The 14,851-nt window shown below is 41.5% G+C and overlaps 1 protein-coding gene across 1 annotated transcript in view; it reads right to left on the minus strand.

The window, feature by feature from the left end:
• Positions 1 to 367: 367 nt before the first annotated feature.
• The window catches only part of tox2 (TOX high mobility group box family member 2), a gene marked incomplete at its 5' end in the record, with an annotated part of 105,548 nt that continues 91,064 nt past the window's right edge, over positions 368 to 14,851 (minus strand). Inside the window, 6 exons of the mRNA XM_083891851.1 lie at positions 368 to 504; positions 2,519 to 2,667; positions 2,746 to 3,156; positions 6,069 to 6,149; positions 11,686 to 11,916; positions 13,281 to 13,547. Of these exons, the coding sequence (XP_083747977.1) occupies positions 462 to 504; positions 2,519 to 2,667; positions 2,746 to 3,156; positions 6,069 to 6,149; positions 11,686 to 11,916; positions 13,281 to 13,547 (1,182 nt within the window). The 3' untranslated portion in view covers positions 368 to 461. The remainder of the gene's footprint in view (positions 505 to 2,518; positions 2,668 to 2,745; positions 3,157 to 6,068; positions 6,150 to 11,685; positions 11,917 to 13,280; positions 13,548 to 14,851) is intronic.

Below are 14,851 nucleotides of genomic sequence, written 5' to 3' on the forward strand. Positions count from 1 at the left end.
TAAAGCTGGATGGGTCCCTGAAGGGGACTTTGATGGTGACGTATAGGAGAGGAGCACTCTGCAGCCCAGCCTTTATCACAGGGGGCACAGGCACACAACTGAGAGGAAGCATGGGAGGGTACGGGGCATAATAATAATAATAATAATAATAATAATAAGTGCTTGGCAAATGTAAAAAACAGCAAGAGGACTGCTAACACATTAAGTGGTACAGACAGTAGTAAAACAACTCTGCTCACAAACTCTTCTAGAAAAGGAGAAAATGAATAGTTACACTGACAAAAAAAAAAAGTAGGTGGTGTTTGGGAGGCAGAATGTGGGCATTGTGTGCGTGTTAAGTGTGCACTGTGTGTGTGTGTGCATCAGAGGGAAGGGTGCGGGGGGGTGGTGGTTGACGGGGAGGGTCGGGGTGAGAGTAGACTCCTCTGCGTTGTATTTTGTTTGGCAGAGATCTTCTGTTTTCAGGTGAGGTAGAGTGGCTTGTCCCTGCCTATCATGCTGCCACTGTACACACACACAGAGAAACACAGAGGTACAGGTTAGATTAAAAAAAAAAGCTGAATAAAAGAGTAAAGAAAAGGGATTCAAATGCACATTTTTACAGAATCACGTACAATGCAACCTAGCGTATAAGGCGTTAAATGCTCAAGAGGCCAAAATACACATATTTGGGATACGACATGACTAGATTGGCAACGCTAATCTAAGCATTTAACCCTTAAAGGTACGTGCCAAGAAAAAGCAAAGGAAAAATGTCTTTGCATTTTTTGTATTATTTTCTTTTATTTACTTATGATAACAATAACGACAATCAATATTTATTTATTTTTAACATTACATTAAGTGTTAGTGAGTTCAGCTTGATGCATTTTTCAATGAGATATAGTGACTTAAAGTGTGGTCGACCAAATGGTTGAGTAGTACCTTAAAGGGTTAAAGGTGCTATATCGTTAGCCTGATAGCATAGTTGCCTAAGTCATATTTGAACGTTTTCAGGCAAACAAGTAAAAGCTTTTTTTTTAGCAAGCACATTGGTAAAGTTAGACCTTAGGCAATTAGGCTATTAGGCTAACGATATGTAATAAATGTATTGTTTTAGGTCATACAATAATAATTTATCATCTGCGAATATGTACGCTGTAATTACTTGAACATACTGTGCTAAAGAACAAACAGAATTTTGGCAAATTTGAGCCAAACTTGAACTGCAGGGGCTTCTCTGAGAAGCACAACATTCAACCACTACATCTAACTTAGTAAATATCTATAATTTGACATCATAACTATTATTTTTTTTATCAATTCAGTGAAAGAGCTTCTACACACTTGTGATTTAACCATTACAGAAATAGATATAAAAAAAATGATTTTGATAATTACCAATGCTGCTAATTTAGGGCAGCTGTGGCTTTAGGGCAAACCTAAAAAGCCTCACTACACCTCTCAAAGACGTCTCAACCTACGGAGAAGAAAATTGAGGGTCTGAAGTGGGAAATGAGTTGGAACATAGATAGACTGTGAATCATTTTCTACAAGACAGGGAACAATGTTTCTCCCTCACTGGACATTTAACACATGGTCCTTTATTGTCATCTTCTCTAATCACATATTTAGAGTAGTCTCTCAATGCATTCGTACAATAATGACTTCATCAAGCAAAACAGGTGTGTGAGGTCACAGTGACCCTTTGACCACCAAAATCTATTCCGTTAACCCCTGAGTCAAAGTGACAAAGCGTGTGTGTTGTCCCTTGTGGTATTCCTGAGATATCACATGAAACGGCCACAATTAAATGCAAAAACTCCAACAGCTTCTACGTTATTCTCAACCAAACCCTCCGGTGGACAGGACAACACAGCCTGCCAAAGCCTTTAATATAATAACCGTGAAAAACTAGTGTGAGGAACATCTGTTTTTACTGCCGTTACTGACAAACACATGACGAGCTCCATTATCTCGCCATTACCTCTGCAGCTGTCTCTCTGTAACAGACCTGACAGCGTTCAGTGCTCTGCAATGTTGTGAAAGCAGCGATGACTAAGGTGACAATACACGGCTATTCCTGAAGGGGGGGCTCACATACGAGCTTTATCCAGAAAGGTGGAACTAAAATACTGACATAACGTTAGAGTCCCGTAAACTTGACATACTTTTACAATAAAGGTCAGTTGATTGCCTCCTTCACTCAAGAGTTGATTCAGAGTCACGTCTTGATTTGATTTCCGGTTCAATTTGAAGTCAATTCATTGAGGGATATTTCAGTTACAACACAGAACCAAAAACATCGTGTTCAGCTCTCATTTCAAAGTTTTATTTAGATCTGAAATGAAACTGGTAGCGCGGTGGAGGAGCTCCCACTGGTGCCGTGCTTTCAGGTTCGCTTCTTTTCACGTGGATCCAGATCTCACGACACACGTTTATAATAAATATGCTATTTTATGAAACACAATATTGGATCACTTTGACCCGAGGATGCAGAAATCTCAGAAGCGACTCCTCGCTCTCTTTGCACACTCACCTGAAGTGGTTGCCACACTCCCGATTGCAGTATTCGCTGTCCCAGTCATGGCTCTGAGCCACTCCAGAACCTGGACCAGGGCCAGGGGCTCCTGGAGACTGGGGACCCCCAATGCTCTTCTGATACTCTGACTGGAGGTGAGAAAAACCCTAGGGAAAGACGGGGAAATTAATGGGACGCTTCTTGACATCAAAAAGTGCACGAGCGTCTCGGTTTGTTTACGGTACCTGCTGCCCATGAGGGGGGGAGTGAAGAGAGGCCTGCAGCCCCATCTGGTGAGAAATGATTTGCTGGGACTGGGCCTGCTGCATGCGGATAGGCGGGTTGAGGAGCGAGCTCTGGTGCAGGGAGAGCTGCTGGTGGGGGTGAAGGGGTGGGCTGATCTGGAAGGAGGACGGGGGAGAGGCACTAATGCTGGGCAGAATCTGCGATTGGCTGAGCGTCTGCGACAGGGTGTGGCGAGGGGCGTGTCCCGCGTAGCTCTGCAGGTCGGTGAGGGGGAAGGCCCCCGGCCCCAGGTAGGGTGACGACGGCTGGGGAGGAGGCGGCACGCTGTACAGGGGCGCGTTGGCGGGCATCATGTGCGGAGAAACCTGGCTCGATTGGGCACCTTTTGTCTCCACTGGATCGTGACATGTCTGGATGTGAGAGAGGAGGCGGGATTTGGTTCATCGGTTCACTGCAACAGTATCTCAGCATCCTAGGATAATCCTGTTCCTTTATTTTTGACCTCCGCCAGGAGTTTGTCTGTCTGTCTGTCTGTTAGCAACATAACTCGGAAAAGTCTGGCACAGATTTGGATGAAACTGGAACAGGAAATGTCCACAATGGGACCAGGGACAATTGATCAAACTTTGGGCGAGATCCGTCTACGATATCATGATTTTTATCGCTATTTTGCGACACTTTTCTAGTTGTACGTGTGGACACAAAGGGGGGTTATTTGTATACACTTAATAACGTCTCTTATCCTGTCTGATTTCATTGAGGGTCAAAACTACAACAACGATGCATCAAAACTGAATTATCGACTGAGAGTTAAAGGTCGGGATTATGTGGGACCTCAGGATGTGCTGTGTGTAACGGCTAATGTGGGTCTTACGAATAGTAGTAATGAATAGTTTTGCACTTTTTTGTCACAGTATCTCACAGTAGTACTTTGACCCAGAGCATATACTGTATGTACTGTATGTGCAGCAGCTGAAAATACACAAATATATACAGTGTATATATAATTTACAGCTATAATCACATAACAGCTGATAGAGCAGATGTGATAAAGACACTACACTGGCTCATTGTGCCTATACCACTGCACCTCCTCTTACACTCTTAGAAATAAAAGTGCTAAGTAGAACCATATAAGGTTCTTTGGCTTGTCCTCATGGGAGAACCCTTTTTGGCTCCAAGTAGAACCTTTTTATAAAGGTTTCACCTGGAACCCTGTTGGAGGGTTCTACCAAGAACCCATTTGAAACCCTTTATTCGGGAAAGGGGTTTTAAAGGGTTCTCTGGATCAAAATGGTTCTTACTGGAACCATTAGTGTTACCAAGAACCCTGTTTTTTCCAGAAGCAAATAATTCCAGGTAGAACCTCAGCCCTTGTAGAAGGACCCTTTTGGAACCCTTATTTCTAAGAGTGTAGGGGAGGGACAGTATGTCAATAAATTGAAACATTTGACTATAAATACTCTATATATTTGACTATATAGAGTGTGAACATGGTCAAGTTTACGTAATAACTCTTCTTAAACTTCTTAAACTTTCTATGCAGATTTAAAATTCTGTCATATTCTGCTCTAGTGCAGCCTGGTTTTGCAGCCTCTCTACCTGCCAAACTCAAAACCACAATCAAATAAAAGTTTGTGCAGAGAACATTTCCCAACCCATGGCACACTCTTTTCAAGCAGCTCCAAAAAAAAAAAAGAAGAAGAAAAAAAAGAGAGCTCTTGCTCAGCCATGCTCTCAGTGTCTCCCTGGCCTCTCTCTGCATGTGTTAAATTCACCAACACAAACTTCTGCCAGAAGAGATGATTTTCAGAATCCCTCTTCGTGTCTGCATTTTACACCTTTATCTAATATGTCACGGATCTATAGAGAGATATATCATGACAATGTCAATGTATTGTATGTTGGTAATGTGTCATGAAAAGGAAGCTATAATATAATAATAAGTATATGCTGAGTGTATACGGCAGGACTTTAGACTTTATTAATGCAGTGACTTTTCAAAGTCTTTCAAAATCACATTCCGTACAAGTTTCCGAAATCAAATAAACGCCATAACGACAGACGTCGTTCCCTGTGACACAGCATGGTGCAATCCAACTTTATCTTTTATTTTTTTCACTTCTATTACACAAACTGACATGTGTCACAAAACAAAAAGGCAACAGGTGCACACTGAAGATGTGAATCCTCCAAATGATGCTCCAATTACCTCTAATTCCATCCAATCCAATTCACTTTGAAAAGACTCCTTCATTGGTAATTAAAAGAGAGAGAGAGAGAGAGAGAGCTGTGTTGAATCGTGGGATTCGGCGCTTCATTCTGATTGGCTGGTAATGAATGAGTGAAATGGGGGGGGGGGGGGGGGGTGTTGGTTCTGCAGGTTTATTTTTGTCAGTAAATTTTTTTTTTTTTTTTGACTGGCAATCTACCAACATATAGTATCAATCAAGTCTCTCTATAGAAGCTCTGACGTGAATGTCTAATTGCACCGCCGAAGACAAGCGATGAGAACGGTCTCTTTTGGTTGAAATGATGCCGCGGTGAAAGAGGCTGATGAATTAACCATTCATGCCTTAATCAAGGTGCTTGTTTTCAGCCCATAAGCGCGAGAGGAAGTGTGGCGCTGTGCCGGAGCGGGGGGAGGAGGAAGAGGAGGCGGAGGAGGAGGTACAGGGAGAGGGGGACGTGGAGGAGGAGGAGGAGGGAGCTCGGTATATGCTAATGTAATTTAGGACTGTGTTGAGAAAACAATGCAGGGGAAAAAGTGAGGAATGAAATGCCCTGCAGAAACAACCCAATAGTGGGATAACTTTTTTTTATGGAAGAGGGGGGGACGAGGGGGGGGAGGGCATCTCAAGATTCAGCTCCATCTACAAATGTGGACGATGAGAATGTTCTCAACTGACGCTTGAGATGGAACCTCTCGGGGAGAGGACAGAGAACACGGGGGGGGAGGACAGCAAATGATAGGTAATGTCCACTTGTGCTCTTAAATGTGCTCACAAACATGCTCTTTCTCTCTCTCTCTCTCGCTCCGTCTCTCAAACACACACACATTACTTTTTTATTCCTCCCCAGGTTGCAAATTGGGTGTGTTTGAGGCCTAATTTTCACTGTTGTCCTCTGAGCACACACACACACACACACCTACCTCCCTACCTACCTACACACACACACCACTCAGTGCAGTAAGTGGACCCTTTCCATGGAATAAGAGTGAGAGGAATTCTGTGTCTAATTTATCATCCCTTATATCGCCGCTGACCCATGTATATCAAAGACGTGACCCCCGCCCCCCCCCCCCCCCCCCCCCAGTTACCTTGGAAACCAGGCTGGCTCTGTAGGCGGCCAATGCTTTCAGGTACTCCTTCTTTGCAGCCTCTGTTTTCCTCTTGTAGTTCTGCAGGAGCAAACACAACAACAAGAAGAAGAAGAAGAAGAAGAAAAAACGATTGATTACAAGGTTGATACCAAAGGCTAAAACGACCCTGCGGTCATAGTCATATATATGTACTGACTGATGTGGATGAGATTTTGGGGGAGTCATGGTTGTGATTGTGTGTCCCGCGGGGGCAAAAGAAAACAAAACACATGAGACGAATTCATCGCAACACCAAGTTGTCGAGTCAAAGAAAGCTTTTGACCATCTACGTGAACCCTCGCTGCTGCTGCTGCTGCACCTGAAACATTTCAAAATAATAGAAAATGTGGTTTGATGATTACTGATCGGTGTCCGAGGCTCCATGCGTTTTGTTTGTGGGGGGGGGGTAGAATAACCATTAAGCATTCATGTGTTGCAGCAGCTCACATATGCCGTCAATAAACAGAGTAAACAAACCAAAGAATCAAGATGGACATAACCTCTCGCTCAAACACTCAATCCATATTTACATTGCAATTATTCCCCCCCCCTCCATCTACAGTATCGTTCAGATTTTTTTGTTCATACGCCACACACACTTTTGTAACAAAAACAAGATTACGCATTATTTTAACGTGAATTAAGAAAACAACAACAACAAAAAACAGAGAAGTCGCAATCTCACCGCTCACCACTTAAAGGTACAATATGTAGTATTTATGGGTTTATATAACCCAAAATCCACTTTTTTATACATATTATGTGCTCCTGCATTGTCTAGTCGCTGTATAATAGTTTTTGTTTCATTTTCGTAGTGTTTCAAAAAGTCATGTAAAATAACATGGTCGCGGGCCGCGGTTGCATAGCCACTGTTAGCAGCGAGACGCCATGTTTCTACCGGAGCCTGTAAGGACAAACGCGAGAGAACAAATCAAGCGTCTCTTTACTTGTAGCAGAAGTCCCGCCTCCACTCTCTCCGCTTACTCTGCTACGGCCGCGGTAGCTCGCCCTCTCCCTCACCTCACGAACCTCATCTGCTGACACGGAGAAAGACGACGAGGACGACATTTGACCAGCTGCGGATTCCGTAGCGCTCAAGGGAAGGGAGGGGGTGAGCAGAGCAGCAGGTCTTTGTTGTAAATTTCAGCCTCTCCTCTAGATGGCACTATAAACTACTTATTTCCCCTTTAAATACTGACAGACGCCGCCACTTTAACGAACCCCCAAACTACGCTCGCTCCAAACGAACGTAACGCAGGCTAATGACTCGTACAATGACGGATACTTTTAAATAAATTACCATGCCTGAGGATGTCTAATTATTCCAAAGTGAGAGGATTCATTAGCAATTGAAGCCGTCAGAGGCCGCAGGTCAGTGTGAATTAAAAATAACAAAGCTGCGCTGGGAGAGAGAGAGAGAGCGAGAGAGAGCAAGAGAGAGCGAACGTACGCCTGCCTCCTCATCGCCGTCCTGACACGGAGGTGTCCCGCCTGAATTAGCCCCTAATTGTACCTTAATGAAATGTTCTTGTTTGATAACCAGTTAATTACAGGAGACAATAACTTTGCACCCTGCCGACACTTAGGAGAGTGATTACCCCGGCGACTGAGCAACTGGTGAGAGGAGGAGGAGAGAGGAGGCAATTACACATTGAAAGAGTAGAACATTCTTTGTACACTCTTAGAAATAAAAGTGCTAAGTAGAGCCTTATAAGGTCATTTCGCTTTTCCTCATAGGAGAACCCTTTTTGGCTCCAGGTAGAACCTTTTTATAAAGGTTCCACCAAGAACCCTTTTAAAACCCTTTATTCAGGGAAAGGGGTTTTAAAGGGTTCTCTGGATCAAAGTGGTTCTTACTGGAACCATTAGTGTTACTAAAAACCCGTAAAAAAACTTTCTTCAGGAAAGGGAAGCAAATGGTTCCAGGTAGAACCTCAGCCCTTGTAGAAGGACCCTTTTGGAACCCTTAATTTTGGGTGTGTTTATGTTCCCTTGTTTCTATGCTGGGTTTTATATTTAAGATTGCTGTGATCATTTTCTGACAAAAAAGGTTTGGTAGCACTTTAGATTAGGGAACAAATATTCACCAACATGCATATAAGTAGCATACTAGCCCTTTATTAGTAAATATTTAGCACGTATTAACACATTATGTAGGAAAAATCTTAATTCATCTCACAATCATCCATAGACCCGACAATTGCATATTACTCTGTTTATCTGTGAATTACTTACAATTTTATTCTGTACATAGCATATAATATTATTTTTGCACTTCCTGTTTGTTGCACTTCTGGTGAGATGCAAAACTGCATTTGGTTGACAATAAAGTTGAATCTCATCTAATAGAGGTAGAAAACGTTGTTAATATGTGCTTAATGATTACTAATAAAGGGCTAGTATGCGACTTATATATGTCAGCAAGCACCTATTGATGGTGAATGTGTTCCCTAATCTAAAGTGTGACCTAAAGTACTGATTCCATTGTTTTTGTTTTACCTCCTGTCCCCAAATCCAGCTCCAACACAGCAGTCATAGTAATATAATAAGGTAGCTCCTCCCCTCCTCCTCAAGTTCATTATCATTGCCCCCTCCCCTACTTTCTTGTAAAGACTGGAAATTGATCTTAATAACAAAAACAGTAAAAAAAAACAACAACAACAAAAAAAAACGTTTCTTTTGTTTTTCTGCAGCAGCTTTAGCATGTTAGTCACCTTGAGGGATAACAGCAGCGCAAACACCTCATTGATCTTACACAATAAAGCGTGGCCCCTTTGGGGAATTGAAAAAAAAATAACGATAAAAAAAAATGCTGTATAGCGCGGAAGCCGCATGCAGGAACATCTTAATAAAAAGGAAACAATATGAACATTAATATGAATAAAAAGAAGAAGAAAAAAAAACCAAAACACAATGATGCATTGGAGAATACACACGAGGAAAAGAATCACAAGGAGCTGAACCTGAACTGAGATGTTCCTTGAATAAAACCATGAAACGAGCTGCTTTCAATGCACTTTTGTAAATTCAGCTGCACGGTGTGTTTGAAAAAAAAAAAAAAAAAAAAAAAAAGTAGTGTAGTGCGAGGGTAATTGGAAACAGGGGCCGCGCGTCCTAGTTAAAACAAAGCTGTGTATATGGGGGGGGGAAGGGGTTGTGTTTACATTATGGTGCTCCTGCGTGGCTCCACAGGGTCTGACTGTGATATTATAGAACGCACCTCATCGCTCCTACAGGGATGACGTGACAGCCATAACTGTGTATACATTGACTGATCAAGAACAGGGGGGTGGATGTATGGATATTAAAGCTGTGTGTTTAAGGCATGAGACCGTGCCTCGGTTACGTTTTAAACCGTGTTTTTTACGATATAAAGGCACAGAAACTCAAACGTGAGGATTTAGCTGTGCTGTTTGTGGTGGAACCGGTGACAGTGCCCCCTGTCAGCGGGAATAATTAGAACGATTATAATAGCGTTATTGGCCCAGGCGCGGCGCTACATTTCGGTCCATAATGATATCATTACCTGGAGCTAATTATCGGTCTTGTGAGGTGACATGTTTGATGAAACACATGAGCGCAGAAACAAATCACAAAATTGGCTGCGGAATGGCACAACAAACGGACGGATGGATTTATAATGGTGAAAAAAATGCCCTTTTGTTGGTTTCTCCTCTGTTCCCGAGTAAAACTGTGAAGGACAAATGCGTTTAGGATGAGAGAGAGAGAGAGAGAGAGAGAGAGAGAGAGGGGGAATTGCATCGAGAATACAAAGTCGAAGTCAAAAATGGGGCCAAGACACAAAGAGTTAAGAAGCGCAAACAATAACATTTCAGGAGCAGATGTCCTTGAGGGCGAAAACCAAGGACAAGGCAATTGCTAATCTTGTATTCGCAGCATGATCAAATCACCAGGCAACAGATATAAATAAAAGGACAGGAAATGAGGAATTCACATTCAAGGGTGTCAGCGGCGAAATGAAGATTCATGGTGAAGAGCCCCGGTGAAGGCAGCAAAAATTAACTGCAAATAAAAGGGACAGGGCGGCCTCCAAAGTCCAGCGTATAAAGTAGGTTTGGTGGGAGAAAAAACGCACACACACACACAAACACAGACACACACACACACACACACATTCTAGATGGGGTCTCGTCGACGGTGGCTGAGGCAGAGGAGAATGGGCTGCACTTTGTCATGGAGACAGGTGCTTTTATTTGACAGCCAATAGGCTGGATATCCTAAAAATATGAGTCTGCGCATGGTCATCAGACTCAGACTCTCATTTTCCATTCATTTCACACCATCATTTCTTACCACAAACACACGGAAAAAAACCTTATTGACTTTGTCTGTCGGGGCTGCGATGGTGAAGTAAATCGAAAAAACATAACTAAATGTCGTGATGAATGTAGCCGCAGCAGTTTAAAGCAGTTCCATAAAAAAAACAGGTCAAGCTTTTGGTAAAAAAATATGAGGATGTTAAATAAGTCTATGGATTTTCACATCTTTCAGGATATTGTTATTAGAAATGTGACACTATATATGTGGGATAATTCTATACTGTCAGTGTATTAATACAGATTAATGCATTTATAGTTGAAATAATAAAAGTATGAATCTGTTTGAATCATTTCATCACTTTGTATTCTTTTTTTTAGAGAGAAAAACTGTCAAACATAGATGTAATGATTGAATCATTCTCTAGTCGGGCTGTGCAATTAATCTAAACGTGTGTTTCGTTTGCGATTATGGTCCCAAACGATTACAAGTGGTGCCTTTTATTCTGAAAATAATAGTTCCTTAGTTATATATTTTTTTTTTTCCCCATAAACGGGCAGCCCTAATAGAAAGTATATAAAAAATGGACAGTAGCCTTTCAATTTGCCAGCTGAAGCTAAACAGGAAGTAGGAGTATAGTGAATAGCCACAAGGGGGTGACTTTGCTTTTTTCTTTGGGGAAAATATAAGCCATTTAATGGTCTCAATTTTGTAAATGATGTTCCTGTTTCGAGACAATCAAACATATGAGTGGACACCAGTGTGATTGACAGATATCATCAACAAAACAGTCCAGATTATTAACCTTTTAACACCTTGGCCTCAAAATGTCCTGTTATTTTAGCCAAAAAAGTGCCAGAAAAATGTCCTCAAAGTAAGTGATTTTGACCATTTTTCCAGAATAACTTTGAATATCTGGCAATTATTTACAATTTACTGTGTGTTATAATAGTGTATTACTACTATGATCACTGCAGTTGTACACGAACAACAGATCATGTATGTTGAATTTGAATTTTGAACAGTATAAAACATATTTGCAATAACATTTTTAATAAAAAAGCATTTATCTCAATGTGCAAAAAGAGCCGACAAAAATACTGAAACAGTAATAAGTAATACTGTAATAAGCACATAATGGCTTTGATGTGCAACTTCTCTGCTTTCAGAAACTGATAGCACAAACCGTACAGCGTGTTAAAGCGTTAATGCTTGATCTGCATGAGCAAAACAACAGATACACATCATGACTTTCAGATCATTGGCAGTCACAGGATAATGTGAAACACCACTTTACCTGTTTCTGCTCCTCCCCCAGGCCGTCCCACATGGAGGCTACTATCTTGGACACGTCACCAAAGGTGGCGTTGGGGTTCTGTCCTTTAATGGCCGCCTGGGTGTCTCTGAAGAACAACGCGTACGCCGACACGGGCTTCGTGGGTTCGTTGGGATCCTTCTTCTTCTTCTTTTTCTGGGGCTTGGGCTTGGGCTTCATCATCTCTGAAGATGGCCGCTTCTCGCCTGTGATCTACAGAAGACGAACACGCACACACGGAGGGGAGGGAAAAAAAAAACAACAACACAAAACACAACGGTTGATTGACAACGTAGAAACAAGGTGGAACAATGCAAGTGCATCTGTGATGAATAAGACCCAGAGTGGGTGAAGCATGTGAACTTCATTAGATCATTAATTTCGATCAGGGCGTTTGTGTTATTGCAGCGATGTTTCAGTCAAACTCTGACTTTTTACGTTAGTTGAACGTATCAAACCTTTTCAAATGTTTATTTTTCAGTTTGTTCAGCAAGTCATAAATTCTGACTTTTTCATGCTGCGGGTGAGAGAGGAATTTTAAATCACCTGCTGTATCTGCTCTGGCTTTGATGTGGAGAGCAAATGGAATTACCTACTGATACGAGAGATGCTAATCAGTTTTATTCACGTGTGAACGGCACGGCGGAGATGTAAAAGCTGGGAATATATATATATATATATATATATATATATATATTTTAACTTACAGGATCTCCCTCTTGTTATATCACTATCACTGCACAGTCATTTAAATACGCAGATGAGTCTGAAACACTGTGGATGTGGCAGATTAAATTATACACTTTCACATTCCCCTGATGGAAATGAAGCAAATCCACAGGGATAGTTTTTTTTTTTCGAATGCAATTTATGAAAGCAGTTTTGCAGATTTATGGAAACCGAATGAATGCAAACAAGTGTCGTTCTCCTCCTATTTAAATAAATATGTTTTTTTTTTTTTCTTAAAGAAAGGCTGCATATGACAGAATTTGTTGGCTAATTAAAATACACCTCACACTTGAGCACAAAAGGACGTCGTCCTCACTTCAGAATATATATAAAAAAGTGCATTTACAGCAACATGGAAAAACATTCTCACGTCGTTAAAAATGAATTTGTCTGAGGGTGAAATTATGTCGCTCTAAAAAAGAGTGGCATGAACTAAAGTTTTTTTTTTTCTTCTTCTTCTTCTTTTAATCCATTCTGAATTTCACTTTGGATTTCAATGTGCTGCTCACAGTGAAAGGAAGAACAAATAAAACCCGAATGCAATCATGAACTATAATTTTCTTTTCTAATACGACAGGGCACTGCACCACACCATTACATAGACAAAAGGAAGAAAAAAAAAGAAATCACAGCAATAACCCACTATTCCAGCAGAACTGTTCAAAGAAGACTGCGTTTTTTTAAAGCAAACGTAGAAGGAAAAAACACACAATTACTCCTTATTTTCCTGTTTAACTGCCTTTTTTTTTTTTTTTTTTACATGCAAACCATCCTGATTATCGCCGCCAAACGTCGCCGCTGCTGCTCAACTACGACTACAAGCCAGAGAAGCGATGCCGCATCAGTACCTTCGAATGAGGATCGGTCTCCTCTTCCTGATTGGAGCTCGAGGGGGAGGGTGTGGCCGATTTACTTCCAGGAGGTGAGGGGGAGCCGTGGGGCAGAGCACCGCGGCTGACCTGAGAGTTTAGCTGAGACAGCGCACTCATGTGGTTGGACAGTATCGGAGGTGACCTGTTTATCAGGGGGTGGTTACGGGCAGGTTCATAATGAGCGCCGTCTCGATGCTGGTGATGGTGTTGCTGTTGGTGGTGGTGCAAAGCCATCTCCTGCATCTGGGGTGAAAGAACAAGACCAGCTTTACTATCGTCTCTTCCACTCATAGTGATCAAAGATTTGCCAATCAGCTAAATATGCAGTTACTTTAAAGTCATATGCCATATGTGGCCAAAAAACGGTTACTACATTCAAATCAAAATACTGAGGTCTTTTAGGTTTCGTTTTCTGACGTAACTGGCAACCAGGGGTTTGCTCGGCAGCTGAGACTCTACTGACTGCAATGATTGGTAGACGGCGGTAGGTGGCGCCACATGCCAAAACATGATTTACAGTCTGCAAAATATTTTGACTGTACTGTTGTTGTTGGTGAGTTCAGTTTGTTATATGAACATTATTCCTGAGTCTCTGTGACATATTAGGAGGATTTTACGGCCAGTTGCTTTAGATTTATTACATAATGCACCTTTAAAAGGAAAGGTTCTCTGCCTCTGTTGACCTGAGTTGTCCCCAGACATACACTACTCACAAAAGGTAAAGGTTCTTTGGCTTTTGGATTACATTTCACAATGCACCTAAAATGCACTATAGCCTTTACATGTGAACTTAAGTTAACCTTCTCTAAACTTTTGAATGCACGTGTCCAATTGTTCAATGTGTCAGTACTTAGTGAATAACATGCATGTTACATGTCTGAAGTAGTGGTTCAATTCAGTTATTGAACCACTAAAAGTTCGGGTTCAATGACATCATCATGATGTTCACATTTTGACATCATGAGACCAAGACAGCACTTTAAAATGGACCAAGTTATTGAGACATTGAGATTTTGTTGTTGTGGTACACTAAGGGAATAAGGGTTCTTCTACAAGGGCTGAGGTTCTACCTGGAACCATTTGTTTTTCAAGGGTTCTTGGTAACAGTGATGTTCCAGTAAGAACCATTTTGATCCAGAGAACCCTTTAAAACCCCTTTCCTGAATAAAGGGTTTTAAAAGGGTTCTTGGTAACACTAAGGGTTCTCCTATGAGGACAAGCCGAAGAACCTTATATGGTTCTACTTAGCACTTTTATTTCTATGAGAGTACACTCTTAGAAATAAGGGTTCCTTCCCAAAGTGTTCTTCTCCAAGGGCTGAGGTTCTACCTGGAACCATTTGTTTCTCAAGGGTTCTTGGTAACACTAATGGTTCCAGTAAGAACCATTTTGATCCAGAGAACCCTTTAAAACCCCTTTCCTGAATGAAGGGTATTAAAGGGGTACTTGGTAACACTAAAGGTTCAAGGTAGAACCTTTATAAAAAGGTTCCAATGAGGACAAGCTGAAGAACCTTATATGGTTCTACTTAGCACATTTATTTCTAA

Source organism: Microchirus variegatus (assembly GCF_963457635.1).
Source record: "Microchirus variegatus genome assembly, chromosome: 7".
Lineage (NCBI taxonomy): Eukaryota > Metazoa > Chordata > Actinopteri > Pleuronectiformes > Soleidae > Microchirus > Microchirus variegatus.